Raw genomic sequence first — 18,501 nt, 5'->3', positions numbered from 1 at the left:
GCTTGTTATTTGCAATGCCAGTCCTGTCCTGTCCTCTCTAGCTCCTTTCCACTCTTTTGTGAATTATGCTACCCAGGATTCTTCCTCTCTTATCTCATTCTGCATCTACCAGACCTTGCAATATGCACATTTTCTGATTTGGAGCTTGTACAGAGTTGCTTTGGAATCTTCTGTTTTATTTTCAAGCACCTAGAAGTGGTTGCACATGAATTTAGGGTCCTAAATTAACCCAAGTAGGAGATTTCTGCACAAATCTTAAAAGGAAAACATGGGGGCGAAGTATTCCTATTTGGCTAGTAATATTTGCTTGATTTGCCTCCCAAATGTCTTGGACTCTATAGCTATTAATCCTTGAATCTTGAGGCACACAGTAGTCTCTCATCATACATAGAGTTAAGCTTTGAACAGGGGGAGGAAAGCCAAAGTAACCTAAATTAGTATAATGTATTTTTATCTTCGGTGAGGGTTATTTCCCCTTGTAAATGCTAACCAGCTTGACATTGGGAGATACAACTTAAATTGCAGCCCTAGGTGGTCTGGCTGTAGCCTCCCTGGAGATTGCAGGTATTATGTATACATCCTGACCAGGCATTAATTTGGCAGGTAGTCTGGAAAATGCCACTGCGTTGTATTCTAATGTGAAAGCTGTGTTTAGCATCTGCATTGCGTGGAAAGAGGTTCTGCATTTTGAGGGGGGAAAGGACAACTGGCAAGAGGGAGTTGGGATAAACCAACTTCATATAGGATCATGCCCCTTAATGTGGTAAATATAGTCTTGGGAGATGATCAAAAAGCATTAAAAAAAATTTTTTTTTTGCTTGGCAGAACTAGCTTATTCCCATTTGTACAACTTCTGGAGGGTTACAGAGGCATCTATGAGTTAAACAAGGGAGAGTGGGAGCTTTCAGCACTCCAAGCAGACCATTACAGAAGTGATTCAGCAGGAGGAGGCGGCAGGAGACTGGTATATTCCGGTCCAGGCCTATTAAAGGCTTCATTGTTTTGACTTCTGGAGTCTGCTTCTGGGTGGGCATCGAAAAGCCCCATTATGGCATATATTGAGTCCTGCTTTGAAGCACTGAAATTTTTCCCTAGGGGGAAAAGGGAAGAGATGGTGAGAAGGCACTAAGTTCATTTTCTGACTCATTCGCCACTGCTGCACCCACAGCATAGATCTGGCGCAAGTATAATCCTATCACAGTCCCGTATCTGACTCTCATAATCACTGATATAGGTAATGTAGCACTATAAACTACCCAGAGAATGTTAGTTATTGAGCAGGAAAGAAACAAATTAGGGACTGAACACCAGAAGTCTTTTAAAGCTCGAATGAGACCATAAACACTGAGAAATTGTTTTACATTGCTGAATTGTAACCCATTTGTTCTTTGTCAAAGCGATAAAAGAACATACAGAGGCTTTGGGGTTAGTAGTTGTTCAAGAAAATGCAACAACCTTTGCATACAGTAGATTTATTAGTGAAGCAGAGTGAGCTCAATATATGACTATAATAACTGGGGAGAAGGGGAGAGCAAGGAAAGGTATTTGATTTATTTATTCATTAAAGGTGTTTTAATACAGACATACAATCATATCCCCATGGTACTTACTTAAACTAAGCTGTCATTTTCCAGTCTTGGAAATTAGAGAACACATGTGGTTCAGTAAAAGATTAGAGTATGAAGTTGTGTCATGATCGTACTGCTGAAATTATTCATTGAATGATGTATGTTCTTTTAAGCTGAAGTGGCGAATGGAACAAATGACTGCAATGTTCTTCCCCTGAAAACCACCATAAAGAAAGCATTGGGAGCAACCATTTAAAGCCTTGGCCCCTTAATCTGCAGAGAAACTCAATGTCTAATTTATTCTATGTCAGGCAAAAAGGTGTGTGTGTAGAGAGAGCTTTTATTGCGTGGTCCTTTTTTGCCACACTGGAGTTGGAGTAGATGTTGCTCTGAGCTCTGAAAAGACCCAAAGTGCTTTCAAGACTTTGAATGCCCTACCCAGTTTTCTCACAGGCTAAGGTAGCCTTCCCCAACCCGATGCCCTCCAGATGTTTTGGGTGGTAATTCCTATCAACCCTGGCCAGTGTATCCAGGGCGATGGGAGTTGTAGCCCAACATGTACGAGAACACAAGAAAGTGTTGGAAATTCAAGCCTTATCAGGAGAAACTGGCCACTCTCCAGGCACCCGGCTTGATCTCCTTGTTGACCTCCCTGTCTGCGTTTCCCGGCAGGATACAGGCTAGGTCGCGATTGGCGATCCTCCTCAGCGTGAGAAGGACACACCACTCTTCCCTGCTCCCTGCTCCCCCCAGGGAGGGGAAAGAGATAGACAGAAATGTATTTACATGCCTTTATTTCTGTCTTTGCAGCATTACAGAGAAACGCGTCTGCTCTCTTCAAACTCCAACAGCAGAGAGACAAACTCCACCTCCTGTACTTCCTGTACAGTTCAAATTACACTCTGAGCTAAATCCGGTGCTCAGCACTGTGAATAGACTGTCCCTTTGTTCCCACAGTACAGTCCCAACATTCCCATCATGTTTTGCTTTCCAGCCAGCTGCAGCTCGCTGCCGCATTGCTCCTTTTCCGTAACAGAAAGCCTGCTGAATTGGACCAGTGTCTTCTCTAGTCCAGCATCCTGTTCTCACAGTGGCCAACCAAATGTATGGGGGAAGCAAACAAGTAGGACCTGAAAGTAAGAGCAGTCTCCTCTCCAGTGGTTTCCAGAAACTGGTTTAGGAGCATACTGTCCCCGACAGTGAAAGAGGAATATAGCTGTCATGGCTAGTAGCCAATGATAGCCTTATCCTTTGTGAATGTGTCTAATCCTCTTCTAAAGCTGTCCAAGTTGGTGACCATCACTTGAGAGCAAACTCCATAGATTAATTATGTGTTATGTGAAGAAGTTATTTCTTTTGTCTGTCCTGTATCTTCCAACATTCAGCGTCATTGGATGACCCAATGTTCTACCACTGTGAAGACAGATACAACAGATTTGTTCAGCTTCTCTGCAGTCTCTGCAGAGAGATCTTTAGCATACCCTTGACTTCTGTAATCTAAAGGTCCAACTGCCTCACTAGCCTGTCTCATGCTGCTCAATGTATTTAAATTATTTTCTTTGTTTTATTTATTTTTAGCAATGTTCTCCCCTGATTCTTTTTTATCATCTGTTATTGCCTTTTTGCACTTCTGTAGCCAAAGTTTGTGTTCCCTTTAGCTCCTATTTGGACAAGAGTGTCATTTTTATCTCCTAACAGCTTCTTAACTCTACTTGTGAAGCACACTGGCAACCTACTGGCCTGATAGTACTTTTCCTGGTCTGTGGTATATATTCCAGCTGTGCTTCTAATAATTTGATTTTAAATAACGCACAGATTTTTTTTGGGGGGGGGATTGGTGTCTCTTGACTTTGTAGTTGGGGCACCAACCAACGATGTACCTAGGAGCAGCCCAAAACTATACGCCTGCTGTTTCAGAGGAAATTCTATTCTATCCAGAGCTGGTATGCAACCCAGTTCCTGCATCTGGGAAACACCCATCTAGAGGATCTCAAGTCTTGTCAGGATTCAGTTGTACTTAACTAGCCCTCATCCAGCCCATGACTGCATCCAGACACCAGTTTGGGATATGCACTATTCTCCTGATTTAGATGTTACAGAGAAATAAAGGTAGAATCTTTGAAATTTGGGTTTCAGTATTTGTATAAGGACAAGTATTAGTACTGATTTCCCTCACTCTTATTGCACATGGTACTTCTAGAGGCAACCAGGATTATTTCTTGCTAAGGGGAAGAAGATCTCCCAAAATATTTCTCATAAGGATCTTGGAAGTCAGTTTGCGAGCTCCTCTAACAAGAAGGCGCTCAGGGGAAAAGACGTTGCCTTCTGAACTCATTGGAGAAAGGCTGTGAATGTGAAATAGCCATTTGTTGTTTGTAGATGCTGGTACAAGTGGAACGTTAGGAAAACATCTGAGGAAACATGATCTTCAGTTTGCTTCCATTTCCCCCTTTAACGTCAGTGGTGCAATATCAGCTGTCAGGGCTGATGTTGCAGGATGAGAAGAGATATCCCAGAGCATTGCCCTCCTTTAATCAATCTGCTTTTTTTAATCCCGTTACAAAGGGAAAGCGACACTGTGAAGCCTGGCTGTGTCAAGCAGCTGTAGAGAAGATGTCTGGGTTTCTTGAACGGTGCTTAACTATCCCTTTTCTTAGAACTCCACGACTGCTCTCTGTACTTTGCATTAGCTGGGATGTTCTCCAGAATGGTAGCAAACATTTTATGATTGCTATCTGAATGTGATGCATCTTTCTATAAAGATTGGGCCTGCTATAGGCCTTATGTTAGGGAATAGTGGTGCAAGTTCAAAAATACAAAGCTGTAACTTGTGATCCAAAGAGTTTACTATGTGGATATGATGCCAGAAGAACAATGTATACTGAGATAGGACAGTGTCATGTCCTCCAGGTCCTTTTGGACTCCAGTTCCCATAATCCTTGAGTACTGACCATGCTGACTAGGACTGATGGGAGTAGGAGTTCAGCAGCATCTGAAGGACACTGTGTTGGGTATGCCTTTCAAATACAAAGGAGCAGTTATGATAATGCCTAATAAAGGTGGTGTGTGTGTAGAAATAGAAAGAGAAACATGAAAACTTCAGAAGGGGAGAAAACCGTGGGGTGGGGGGTGGAATAGTGTGATGAAGAAATGAATAATGAAGCATATGGAGAAAAAACTGAGTTTAGGAAAGCTTGACTTCTAGAAAAAAGGGAAATAGCTGTATTACATATTAAAACATGAGTTATCTCTGGGTCTAGAGGACAAGGGTGCAGCTACTGTTTACAACTTTTTGCAGTTACTATGAAGTTGTTTTTTACCAGAGAGTGAGTCTCTTGCTGAGAATTGTAAACAATCCGTTGCATTCTGTGACAAATAAAAGGTGCACTTCCCACTAATAAACTGAATTTGGGAAAAGAACCTGAGTATTTGGAGTTTTGTAACAGCCATGGAAGGAGGACTCAAAACACAGAGCGTTTGAAGACCTCTTACTCCAGTGCAGAGAAAAAAAGAATTGGGTAATACAAACATCTGTTTGTAGAGTATAAAGACCTCCTTTGTGTGCTTTTTTTCCCATGGGAACATCAATACAAGTATTAATACATGTGCCAGAAAGGCTGTGTTCCTCAAGGTATGAATGACAGCTCAAGTGTGTTGTGTTCAGCTTGTGTATGTGACTGGGCAGAAAGAGAACATAAAGAAACCATAATGGGAGCTGGGGCTTTATTACGAGAAAAGAAAAATATTTCTAGCATTCTGCATCTGTTGAAAGGAAAGCGTAATACTAGGAGGAATACAAAGGCTCTGGTATTCACATTCTAGGGCTTTGTTCAATTGAGGGCTACGTTTCTGGGGGGTAATTTGTTGGGGGCTGCACACTGGTGGTAGGCGAGGCCAGAGCCAAAAGCAGTAGCATTTGCAGTCTTGCAGGATTGCATAGCAGTCTCTCTCTCTCTCTCTCTCTCTCTCTCTCTCTCTCTCTCTCCCTCCCTCCCTCCCTCCCTCCCCACTCTTCCAGGGTCCATTTCAGCTTTCCTCTCTTTTCTCCTCTAGTAACATACAGGTCAGAATTGATTGAAGCTTCTCCCTCTATTCTGTCCATTTTGGCTCTGTCCATTTCTGTCCATCCACCCCCTATCCCCTCATTCTTCAGGCTTCTTTTCACCCCACAGTTCAGTGTAAGAAATTCCTTTTGCCGTGTCTGTCTTGCATATGTGTGTGCATAGACCCTTTTCCCACCCCTGCATATACGTGCATATACCCTTTCCCCACCCCTGCATTGATGTGAGAAGGGCATTCAATGGAAGCCTTCCTGCAGGGAGGGTGAAGAGAAGAGCAAGGCCAAAATTTGATGCCCCAGCTATATTCCCAAAGCCAGCTGAGAGAGGCATGGGGCTTTGGGAAGGAGGCAGAAGGCTCTGGCAGAGTCCTAGAGCCCTCCCACATCTGAGAAAGTTAGCTGAGAAAGTGCTAACTAAGCTTTGGGAAGGAGGTGGGAGAACTCGAGGACTCTGGCAGAGCCCTCACACTTCATTCCCAGAGCCCAGCACCTTGATTACCTGGCTTTGAGAAGCCAGTGTGAGGGCTGCTGCAGGTGTGTGTGTGTGTGTGTGTGTGCGCGCGCGCGCGCGCATGCATGCATGCACCAAAGACCTGAAGGGTGTTGGATCACCCTGCTCCATCCCCTTGTCTCAAAATGGAAAATTCAAGACTGAGCAGTAGTTTTCCAAGCCAGAGAATCTTAACTTTGACTTATTTAGTAATGGCTTCACAACCACCTCCTTTAGACATGTGGGCACCCTACCCTTCTTTGGAGAGGTTTTCAGCCCCTCTGAAATCCACGTGCCTAGCCTTGTCCTTGCCAACCTTAACAGCCAGGGAGTACATAAAGGTAAAGGTAAAGGTACCCCTGCCCGAACGGGCCAGTCTTGACAGACTGTGGGGTTTGTGCGCCCATCTCACATTTATTGGCCGGGGGCCAGCGCTGTCCGGGGACACTTCCGGGTCACGTGGCCAGCGTGACATCGCTGCTCTGGCAAGCCAGAGCCGCACACGGAACGCCGTTTACCTTCCCGCTGGTAAGCGGTACCTATTTATCTACTTGCACCCGGGGGTGCTTTCGAACTGCTAGGTGGGCAGGCGCTGGGACCGAACAGCGGGAGCGCACCCCGCCGCGGGGATTCGAACCGCCGACCTTTCGATCGGCAAGCCCTAGGCGTTGAGGCTTTAGCCCACAGCGCCACCCGCGTCCCTCAGGGAGTACATATTAGGCCTCAAACCTCCAAGTAGCTTATCTATGTGTTTTGTTTTACTTTTCAGTTGCACAAGCTAAAAAGCATTATAACTAGGCATGGGGGAGGAATTAGTTCAGTCTGCTTTCCATCACCCCTTCATTCTAAGCAGAGCCTAGGACCTTGACAGGACCACTGACTGAAGTTGCAGGAGCATCTGTCAGGAAAATTTGTATCTTGGGGTGGATTGTTCCCACTGGTCCACTACCCCCTTCATAGGCACTCTCTCTCGCTCTCTCTTTAAGGTAAAAACCTTTCTAAAGGTAAAGGTACAAGGTATGACCAGTGGCAGGCCTCAAAAATGGGGGGAAAATGGTTGTAAGAGCAGCATGGGTAAACTTTATTTTCTTCTCTTGACTCTCTCTTTTCCCCGTTTCTACTCATACTTCTTGGTGTAGGTGGCAATGATGTCTGGATCACTTAATTTTGCAAATGCTTAGAAAAACTAGATTCTGATGTCTGAAAAGATGGGGTTCTGGAAGACATGCCTTGTTTCCACCCCCTTTATTCTGCTGCCATTATTCTGCATTCCCTTTTTCCTTTTTGAAGCTTTCTGTTTCATTAGGGCTTTTCCTGAACTTTAACTGGACAAAAGCATTCAGATGCCTCTATTGTGGGACTGGACTTGTATATTTCTAAAAACAAGGAACCAGGAAGCAGTGACAAAATATAGCACCAGTACATCTTCACTCCAAAGCAAGAGTCAGTATCTTAAAGGTGGAGCGATTATGTATTCAAAACTGGCCATGGTAATCTGTATCACACTTTTAAAGAAATGAGCAAGCATCACCACATTTCTCATGTGGTGAAATACTCTATATTTATCCACAGTCCCTTGTTTTGATGTTGGTTCAATTCCTTGAAAACACAATTGCGCCGCCACGAAATACTTTGTGTGTGCTTTATTTCAGAGCTTTATGGCTTTGATGTCCTCATTGATTCTTCTCTCAAGCCTTGGCTACTGGAAGTGAACCTATCCCCTTCCCTGGCCTGGTAAGGAGTTATTGAGAAAGATGGAATTTGAAATGAATATTCTTGATGGCTACAACTGAATAACTATATACTATGTTTTAGAGGAAAGGCTCTAACTGGAGATACCATTAACTGCTTGCCTTTTCTGTTTCTTGTTGGATAGTGATGCTCCTTTGGACCTGAAGATTAAAGCTAGTATGATTTCAGACATGTTCACACTTGTAGGTGAGTTGAGTTTCAGTCCAGTGTTTTGTTGGCTTAGGCTGGTGATAGCGGGTTATAAGTGGGTATGCCATGTTTGTATGGTGGGTGTGTATATATGACATAAGAATGGTATGCTGTAGAATAGTAGAGGTATTCAAACTTGTTTTGTGAAGGGCAGGAATGCTGTAGCTGGAAAGTATATAATCTGAGAGAAGTGTAGGTGTCCTTAGCTGTGTGGTATGAAAGAGTAATGAATAGTGGTGAACACTATTGTGTGGGCAAAAAATTCTTCTTTGGGGGGGGGTGCTGTTGAGTGCCTGACATCTGTATGATGCTTTGATAGCCTGAGGATCATTGGGTAACTCTAGAATAATTATTACCTTTGTTGGCATGGTTCCTATTAAAACAAGTAGGTAACAGAAAAGATATAGAGATGTGAAGGGGTGGTGGAGGAAGAAAAAAAGGGAACCTATTTTTTGTTTTTGTTTCTTCCTTCGGCCTTCACATGTTTACAAAGCATTGTACTGGGGTAGCTAGCCCTCAGTTTATGTGCCTCACCCAGCCTACAGGCAAATTTTTCTGGCCTCCCAAGAACCCACCAATTTTGACAGTGGGGGAAAAAAGTTGACACAGCGCAGATGCAACTCTCCTTCTTTCCTGTCATCCGATAAATCATTTGATGAGCAGAGAGAGGAGATAAACCCCCACCATCAGCTGATCTGTGTGTTTTGAATTTGGTTGCATTTAGGTGTTTCCAAGTAGTGCATTTAGATCTTGTTTAGAGCATGAATTGAGAACTTTTTTCTGACTGGAAGGCTATATCTTTATCTTCCCCACCCCTGGAGGGCCCAAGTTGACCTGTTAGCCCTGCCCACCTGTTAGTCACTGGACGGCATAGTGACATAATGTGATTCTTTGTTGGGACTTCAAAGCAAATGGGGGTTCCTCATGCAGGGATTTTTACAAAAGACTTTTAGATACCCTTTCCGTCCTGCATTTCTTTCAAACCATGGTGGCTTGAAGGAGAAGCAGCAGCAGTATGTGTGCTGGTTGGAGGAGCACTTCCTGCCATTCATTAGCTGATGAGTGAGTGGTAAGGTTGTACTTTACTCAAGGCTTTCAATCCCCCCCCCCCCGTGTTTCTCCTTCAAATCTTCATAGATTTGCAAGGGGGGCATTTGCGCCTATTCCATCAGCTGATGGGTGTGTCACAGTGCGCCTTCAAATGCCCCCTTTTCGCAGTTCTTTCACTGGAGGAGTTAAGCTGCCGTTGGCTATTGATACAGAGTTACTAAACTAGCCCATAAATTAAGTTTTCTGTGGCCTATTTTGCTTCCGCTCTTAGGCTTTGTTTGTCAGGATCCAGGTCAGCGGTTCAGCCGAACATCATACTTTACTCCTGAGGGAAGGAGACATCCTTATCAGAAACCTCAAGTAAGGAGAAATTTGAGAAAGTAGCTGAAAGATAAAAACCTTCTCTTCTGCTATTAACAGATTATGAAGACGGGTTTAAGCAAGGATAATTGCCGTTTCATTTATTCATTCTTATCTGACAACTTTGTGATTTCTTTGATTATTTTGTATCTTAGTACTTCATCGCTGCGTATGGCTTCTATACTGCTGGAAGTGAAATTGACCTCTAGATGCTAACCATTCCCCGCACCCAATCCTTTGCTATTTTGATGATGATTATGATGATTATATAGTGCCATCAGTGTGCATGGTGCTTTGGAGTACAAAAATGAACTTATAGTCAACACAGGGAAATGAGAAGAAAAGCGTGAACTAGTCATCAATCTGGCATTGTTTCATTTACATGTGCTTTTGCTTTAGTATTTTCAAGCAGAAGAGGAAGTTGGTTTTAAACATTTCACATTCAGCACTATTGTGTGCTTCATGTATAATCCTAAATGTCTTGAGTACATATTTAAGAGGTAAAAATGTAATGATGAAGATGAAGCAAAAGCAGTTGACATGTTACACAGATTAGAAATGTACGCTAGATGGGTGATAGTTGTAATATCCTGCTTGCATGATGTTCTTCCACTCATGCAAATGTGCCTTCCCTTTCCTCTCCTCCTCACTTTAGCTCACACCCTCAAAATCTGCTCCATATACCGTATTTTTCGCTCTATAAGACTCACTTTTTCCCTCCTAAAAAGTAAGGGGAAATGTGTGTGCATCTTATGGAGCGAATGCAGGCTGCGCAGCTATCCCAGAAGCCAGAACAGCAAGAGGGATTGCTGTTTTTGCTGCGCAGCGTTCCCTCTTGTTATTCTGGCTTCTGAGATTCAGAATATATTTTTTTCTTGTTTTCCTCCTCCAAAAACTAGGTGCGTCTTATGGTCTGGTGCGTCTTATAGAGTGAAAAATATGGTACTTGGAAGACTCTCTGAAGCAAATTGAGGAGGGAGAGGCATAGGAAATCTGATCATGCCTGTTGGTGTGAAATCTATGCATTTATGACTGCTACATGAGCAGCTTCCAGGATTCAAAGGGGAACATCAAATCATTATTCTTTGTCTTTCTCTTATAGCGCCCTGTTTCTGCACAGTCCCGATCAACAAATGCCAAATTGGTAGGTATTGGGCTATTATGTTTCTTCATTTACAAACTTCCATTTGTCTATTTCAAAATTTAAAGTAATATATTTATTTTGTCTGCAGTGACTTTTAAGACACTATAAAGGAATGGTAAAGAGGTTCAGGGGAGAGAAATGAACAATGCATATGGAATGGCAGGAGCTGCAGGCAGGTGATAACCCTTAGTGTGCCTGCCTGCCTCTCTCCCACACTTACTTTTCTTAAAATTGCAGCCATTTGTGTCAAGTGAATCCCAACTTTGTTTCAGAATAAAGCATACACATTAATCAAGATTATGCATGCTCTGCAAGATATGCATGTTACTGCAACAAATTCAAAATTTAGATTATTTTGATAGAGTGTATGCATATTTCTGAAATATGGAGAAATACCAATGTAAGAGAGAAGAAAGACAAGAAAGGTTGTACTAAGAGAAGAAGAAACCTTGGAGATTGGAGACTGGGTGCTCATAACTGACCTAGTGATGGCAGAGGCAAGCACACACAACTGTTTGGTGTTATTTTCATACAAAGCATTCTAGAGTCAAAGAGGAGGTAATAGACACATCTTGTTCAAGAGAAGAAATGATACTTTCCCTTGATTATTCCTTAAAAATAGCAGAAGATCCATACTATAAATGGCTGGAAGGATTACAGTTTATTATTATTATTAAGTAATGGGAAAGATTGCTGAACTAGATGAAGTTTTGGGCTGATCCAGCAAACCTTTTCTATGTTCATTCATAAGTCTGAGTTACTTACTGATAATAGGTCTTCTTTTGTCTAGGTTTGTATATGTCTCTTCTGAGGCAAATTCAGTTTTTGGTTTTTAAACTCTGCTTTTCTGTGTTAAGAGGAATATAACCCATATGAAATAATGGGGCATATTGCTAATATTCATATCTTTATGGAGATGGATCAAGCTGAGCCTTTAATCTGTGGTGCAGCTGAACTTGGTTTTAGCTTCAGCTACTTTGATCTCAAGGTTTAAAAAAACTCTTTAGGAACTTATTATCTCAAGGTCTTTAAATACCTTTTGTTTTCAACTTTGACAGTGCAGCTAGGTCAAAAATGTCTTGCCTGGATTTCAGCTTCTGCTCCCCCACCCTTTTGTTTGCATTTTGTACTTGCCCATTACTAACTCAAACAGCCTTGTGAGGTGAGATAGAGCTGAATGCAGGATATCTTCTGGCTCAGTAAAGATCTTTAGCTGTGGTCATTTTAACACTTGGAACTAGTGTAAATACAGATGAGCTGCGTTTCTTTTCCTTACTGTAGCTTCATCTCCTAAGCAGGTTACTACTACAAGACATGGGTTATCCAGCAATTGAGAGCTGGAAATGTTACCCCCCGGGTACCAGAGCCAGGAATATGTGTCATGCTTGCCCATAGAGACAGAAGCTGTGAATGCTGGCTCCTGCTATTTTGGGGTGTGGTTCTGTGGTCAAACACTGGGAATGTGAAGTTTGGCTTTGGTGTTGAATGGGGTGTGGACTTGCTATAGTTGGAGGCAGAGAGTGTGAATCCTGGCATTGGTGCCCTTGGATTCTTCTGCCTCTTGAGTGTGACTCCTGGTTCTGATGCCTGGAGAGTGATGTCTCTTGCTGGGCAAATGACTTTGGTATTTGAAACCCGGTTAAAAATAATTGGAATAAGATTAGAAGGAGGGGAAATGCTAAAATCAGGTTTCTCATTGTGCTTCTGCAGCGTTCTCGGCCGCTGTCTGCCAGTGATGCTGAGATGAAAAACCTTACGCCCTCAGCGAAGGAGAAAACAGTAGGAAGGCATTTTGGCTCCATGCTGGGGCTCTCCATGGAGGAGGTAAGGGTTGTCATGTACTGTTTTCACTCACTGGACATGGTACATGTGCAGAAGAAGGGAACAATTAGTCACCATGAATGGGTGCATTTGGCTGCCAGATGCCTCTGCCTTGTGTCAGCAGACTGAGACTGGCATCTTGGCAGCATAGATAGGGAAATTAAGGGACAAAGAATAAAATGGTTTGTCTTTTAAAAGTGGAACTATTAATATTGACCCCATAACTAAATGATTCACAGAGATTATGTGCATCTCAGTGCATTCCATCCCAAGGTTAACCCTTTCCATTATTTGTTTTTATTTATTTGAAATATTTATTACTCACCTTTCATGAATACTGATGCCAGGTTGATGCCAGGCCAAGTTACATCAAGACGACAAAACCAATTCAAACCTAAACAACTAAAAAGTACTAATGCCTTTCATTGCTTGTTCTGATTCCAGATAAAAGTCTTGCGTCGAGTGAAGGAGGAATATGAGCGAAGAGGGGGATTCATTCGTATATTCCCTACGCCATTAACTTGGGACACTTATGGGTGAGCAAAAAGTCTAATTTTGATCCTTTCATCCTGGAATGATAGAAGACATTAGGAGGTAGAAGATGCAAATTCTAATTTATTCCCACCTTAGTACACTCTCAAAGACCATTCATTATGCTTTAAATTTCACTTTCAGGGTCTTTTTGTCTATCAAACACTATTCTGTTGCCTTTTGTGCTATCTAATTCTTACCAGCTTCCTTATTAGTCTTACCTTTTCCTCCATTCCTGACAGATGAAGCTATTTCCCCCTCACTTTTCATGATAAGCTTTCACTTTTTTCTCACTGAGTCTTCCATTTTTAAATACTCCTAATCTGAATTTAAACTGACTCCCTTCCTCTTGGTTTTTCAGATCCTATATGGAGCACAAGACGACAATGAACTATATGCTGGCCTCTCGCCTTTTCAGCGACAGGTAGGAAAGTGGTTCAAGGAGTCTGCAGTACAGAAGGAGACCCATAGGAGGAAAGAGAAATGAAAGTGAACATGAAGAACAGATTGCTTGTAGACAAAGTGCTGGGTCCATTGGGCAGTTGCTCGTAGAATGCATTTTGGCTCTTAGCTCACTAGCTGGAGCAAACAGTAACAGAAATAGAGTAATCCACAGGCTTATAAAGAAGGCAATTCTCAAGAACATAACCATTGCCTTGGCTGTTCAGATGAAAGCCCTCCTCAATGGGTAGCTAGCTCTTTCTGGAGGGTCATCAGAAGAGCCTGCTGGATTAGACCAATGGACCACCTAGTCCAGCCTCCGGTTCTCACAGTGGCCAACCAGATACCAGTTGGCCAACCAAGCTGATTTGGGGAGTGAGGAGAGAAGGTGAAAAGCCTTGTTATGGAAGCCTTTCTGCAGGACTTTTGCTGATGGGATTCATTAGGCAAATCCTGCCTTGGGCTTTTAATGTATCTGCTTTATGTTGATGTAGTATAATTGTAATGTAATCACAATATTCTTTTTTCACTGTTCTGCAGAGGGTCAAGAAGATGCCTAATTTCTAAACGAACTCGGTAAGCAGCTTGTATAGGCAAGCTATTAAAGGAAAAAGTTGAGTTTGTATTTTTGACCATGCAGTCACCTTAGACTTTAGATGGGACTCTTTTTGTCAAACAATAGAAGGTTGTTTACAAGGCTAATTGCTGTGTTTGGGGTAGTGGCAAATGTTCCCTATGCGCTGAGACATCCAGCAGGAGGTCTTTTACAGAGAAATTGGGTTTTTTTGTGGTGGGGGCTGTAGTTGTGGAAGGAAGTGGTAACCCTCTGCTTCCCATTTTCTGTGATCCTCATACCCTTGCCAAATATTCCTTGCATGGGAAATAGTCTTAAAAATGTTTCTGTGTTAGGGGGTTCCCTCTTTGGTGGTCTGTGTCATTTCTTTGGATTTCAGTATCGTGAGAATGCTTGTTGCTCTGCCATTATGAAATGGTTGTGAAAGCTGAATTAGTTACTTGCTATTATTGTTTTGCCAAGGTCCAATATTAATGTTCTTATGATTGCATAGTTAAACTCTCAACCAGCTGTTTTTAATGGTGTAAACTGGTGGTCCTGAGTATTGTGTTGCTGGATTTTTGAAATTTTCAATTACTACTTTAAACTGTGTGTTGGCCAGAGAACATCCGTGTGTGTGTGTGTATGTGTGTGTTTTCCAATATATAAAAAGTCAGAGGAGAATTCAAAACAAAATGTCAAAAGCATAATAATAATAATAATAATAATAATAATAACAATAACAATAATAATAATTTATTGTTTATTATTTATACCCTGCCCATCTGGCTGGGTTTCCCCAGCCACTCTGGGCAGCTTCCAGCAGAATATTAAAATACAATGATTCATCAAATAACACAAGCTTCTTACCTGGCCTATGTGGTCTCTGACCAGGAGTTTTCCCAGTTACTTGGTTGTAGAAAATAGTTGTTTCTTTAACCAATCTCTAAAACATGGACAAGCAGGAAATTGCCCCTGGGCATTCTAGACCCAGAGGGAAGTTCTTTCTGTGGCCCTGAAAACTCTATTGAGTTTTCCAGTTCTGCTTTTTCAGTAAGCAAAATCTGAAACTGAAAGAGAAGGATGTTCATAGCGCTGCAGCTAGCAGGACAAGTTTTGGATTGGCTATCAGAGATTATGATTTTATTCTAAGTTGTGTTTTCCAGAAAATTAAAATAGAAATTTTAAAATAGTGTGGCCATTCCCTGCAAAAAGCAGAGCTTGGACCTCAAGTTAGTGTAATGTACATAGATGTGTCATGAAAATTAATAAATCTTTTAGGAAGAAAGAAATAGTTATAGTTTTGTTGCGTACTACCTGTTGGTGGTCCTTATAAATAATTATTGTAGATGTATTGATATTTACAGATTAAGCAACAACTGTTCTTTGAGGCCATTAATTAACATACCAATAGATCATGGATAGCTCAGTTGGTTAGAGCATGGTGCTGATAATGCCAAGGTTGCAGGTTTGATTCCCGTGTGGGACAGCTGCATATTCCTGCATTTCAGGGGGTTGGACACGATAATCTTCAGGGTCCCTTCCAACTCTACATTTCTATGATTCTATTTTCCCTGGACACTGGGCAGAGTGGCTTTCCTATCAGCTAGTTGTGCCCATTGACTCATTACAGTACTTATGTTGCATTTTCACCAGTTGATCAGATAACAGAAGGTTAGAGAAGTATGAATTTCTTAGTGTAGCTGGCTGTTTGCCTGTGGAGAAAGAACGTGACTTACAGCAAGGTCAGAACACAGAGGCATTAGCACAGTTTTAAGCAATAACTGGCCACTTCCCCAATGTTCAGAATCTTATTCAGTAGCCTACAGGTGGTACTCCATTTTTCCTGGTCCACAGCACATGACAGACATAGAGAACATTTCTGCTGCAGGCAAACAGTTCATAAATTGCAATTTGATTGTCACAGATCTTGATTTCTGGAGAAAATAATCTAATACCTGTGAGATTTATTTTGGTTTAAGTCTGTTGTTTGTTTCACATTTTCAGTAGGCTGTATGTTTTAAATTGTGGTTGTAATTTTTTTAGTGATAATTTTATTGTTTTATTGTTTTATCTTTTTTGTAGACTGCTTTGAAGTCTTTTCTATAATTAAGCAGTATATAGTTTTAATGAAATAAATAAATATTGCATTTTACATTGTAGTGTGTAGTTCAGTGAGCAAGCACTTGTTCTGTAGGTTGTCTAGTCTGGCTTTCTTTTGATTAAAAGAGAACAAATAAATATTTAGCAAGCAGAATAATTCAAAACTAAGTAGGACTTAAAAGGAAATACCCTATAATGTTCTTTGTATTCTGCACCTTAGGAAAGTAAATCATTAATATTAAGGAGTCTTCACACATACAGCGAAGCTGAGAGAGGGATGCATTTCCATTTATTTCAAAATTCATCCCTGGAAAAGCCTCTCCTTCCTTCTGCAGTCGGTTCTTCAGGCACAAGATGCCAGTTTCCAAAATCAGTTTTTTCCAGGCAGAAAATTGCAGAAGCCTTAGGTTTCTTGCACTTTAACTCCTCCTAGTTAACAAGATATATCATCAACAGGCACAAGACAGAGTTCAAAGGTGCAGTCTTTAAAATCACACAATTCTTGCTCTTTTACTCTTTAGAGGCCTTGACTTGCAACGTGGTCATCTCGCCGCCAGATGTCTCAGGACCGAGTCCAGGTAATAAAACTCTTTCCCCCCTCCTTTGGATTTACGTATGGCTTCACATACCCTTTGATCCCAACTAGGCAGTAGTTCAAAGCTTTATAAACTGGGGCTAGCTGCAAGCTCTTGTCCCCTCTACTCAGCCTCAAGTACAGTCTCTGCTTCAGAAAATTCACAAATCTCAGCAAGATCTCAAAAAGATACAAGTATCATAACTTCCTATTTTCTTTTCATAATTCCAGCATTGCAGACAGTAGAGAATATTGCCAAATCTTGGAGAAACCTTATGAAATGTTTTATCAGTATATTCCACATTATTCCATGTATGGAGAAGCACTGAGTTCACTAGGCTAGGATTTTTCTTCATATTTCCCCCCAAAGTTTGAACTCAGTGAACTCAGTGCCCTCCTCAAAGGCCACGTTGGGGAATTCTCAACCACCTGTGAACTCTGATTCCCTTCAGCTTCTGAATGCAGACATATTTCTGCTGAAGGGTTCCACCCTCACAGTTGCTGAGTTTAGCCAGTATTTCTGCTCTTGGTTCATATAACCTTACAGGCTGTTCCAGTAAGACCTAGGGAGACTTCAGTTACAGAATTATAATTAAAATGTAAATTTGTGTGCACTTAAGGATATCAAAGTTTACATTGCTTTAAAGTAAGTGGAATTAATTCAAAACAAATTATCAAAAACATAGGAATAATAGTTAATATTTCTTACACACCTAGCCTATAGTGTCTGATCCAGAGGTCTTCTAAGTACTGTACTTTTAATTTTTTTTTTCAATATAGATATTTATTAGTTTTCCAAAAAGAAGAAAAGAAAAAAAAAAGAAAAAAAAAAGACCACAACAGCAGACATAAGAAAAAAAGAAAAATAGCAACAAAGCACAAAACAAGTGTACAATATACACAATAAAAAAGAATTTTTTACCTATCAAATTAACATTGTCATCTCTGTCATCTCTTTCTGGACTTCCTTCAGCTCGTCCGTAAATCTTCCATAGTCAAAATCAAGATTACACATTGCCTGGTTTGTATTGTCATTACGCATTCCTCTTCCTCTATTTTCCTTAAACAATACCTCTTAGTCTTTCACAGTGCTTCTCTAAATCCCCTTAACGTTATTTGACCTTTACTAATATATTCCAGATAGTCTACATATTTCCCCCAATCCTTAATGAACTTTTGGTCTCTTAGGTGTCTGATCTTCCCTGTTAATCTATCTAAATCCGCGTAGTCTAATAACTTCAATCTCCACTCCTCTATTGTTGGCATTTCCTTTTTTTTCCACTTCTGGGCAAGAACTATCCTTGCTGCTGTGAGTGCATAATAAACAAACTTATGGTCTTTCTTTTTTATTTCATTCCCTAACATCCCTAACAGAAAGATTTCAGGTTTTTTAATAAACGTATACTTTAGCACCTTCTTTAATTCGACATAGACTTCTTCCCAGAATTCTCTCACCCTCCCACACTCCCACCACATGTGGTAAAAGGAGCCCTCCTTCTTTTCACATTTCCAACATTTGCTGTCTACTTTGTACATTTTCGATAGTTTCGCAGGTGTTATGTACCACCTGTAGAACATCTTCATGACGTTCTCTTTAACCGTCATACACGCAGTAAAATCCAGACCTTCTTTCCATAAATTCTCCCAGTCCTCAAATTGTATAGCATGGCCTACATCACTAGCCCATCGAATCATTACTGTCTTAACTTCTTCATCTGCCAAACTCCAATCCAGCAACATCTTATACATTTTAGATATTGTTTTCACCTCATTATTTATGATTTCCGTCTGAAATTTTGAGTCTTTATCTGCATACCCTCTGTCTTTGGCCTCTTTTCTGAACATCTCACTAACTTGAAGGTGAT

The 18,501-nt window shown here is 41.3% G+C and overlaps 1 protein-coding gene across 7 annotated transcripts in view; it reads left to right on the top strand.

Moving 5' to 3' along the window:
• The window catches only part of TTLL5 (tubulin tyrosine ligase like 5), a 124,777-nt gene that overhangs the window by 30,101 nt on the left and 76,175 nt on the right, over positions 1-18,501 (top strand). For all 7 annotated transcript variants that reach the window (XM_082232285.1, XM_082232289.1, XM_082232287.1 and 4 more), the window contains exons 13-21: positions 7,771-7,852; positions 7,995-8,056; positions 9,381-9,469; positions 10,572-10,613; positions 12,324-12,437; positions 12,879-12,970; positions 13,327-13,389; positions 13,947-13,982; positions 16,584-16,640. In XM_082232285.1, the coding sequence (XP_082088411.1) occupies positions 7,771-7,852; positions 7,995-8,056; positions 9,381-9,469; positions 10,572-10,613; positions 12,324-12,437; positions 12,879-12,970; positions 13,327-13,389; positions 13,947-13,982; positions 16,584-16,640 (637 nt within the window). The remainder of the gene's footprint in view (positions 1-7,770; positions 7,853-7,994; positions 8,057-9,380; positions 9,470-10,571; positions 10,614-12,323; positions 12,438-12,878; positions 12,971-13,326; positions 13,390-13,946; positions 13,983-16,583; positions 16,641-18,501) is intronic.

The sequence above is a fragment of the Podarcis vaucheri genome (genome assembly GCF_965113315.1).
Source record: "Podarcis vaucheri genome assembly, chromosome: 1".
Classification (NCBI taxonomy): domain Eukaryota; kingdom Metazoa; phylum Chordata; class Lepidosauria; order Squamata; family Lacertidae; genus Podarcis; species Podarcis vaucheri.
The sequence above is the reverse complement of the archived record's forward strand: the minus strand, read 5'-3'. Positions and strand labels throughout refer to the sequence as shown.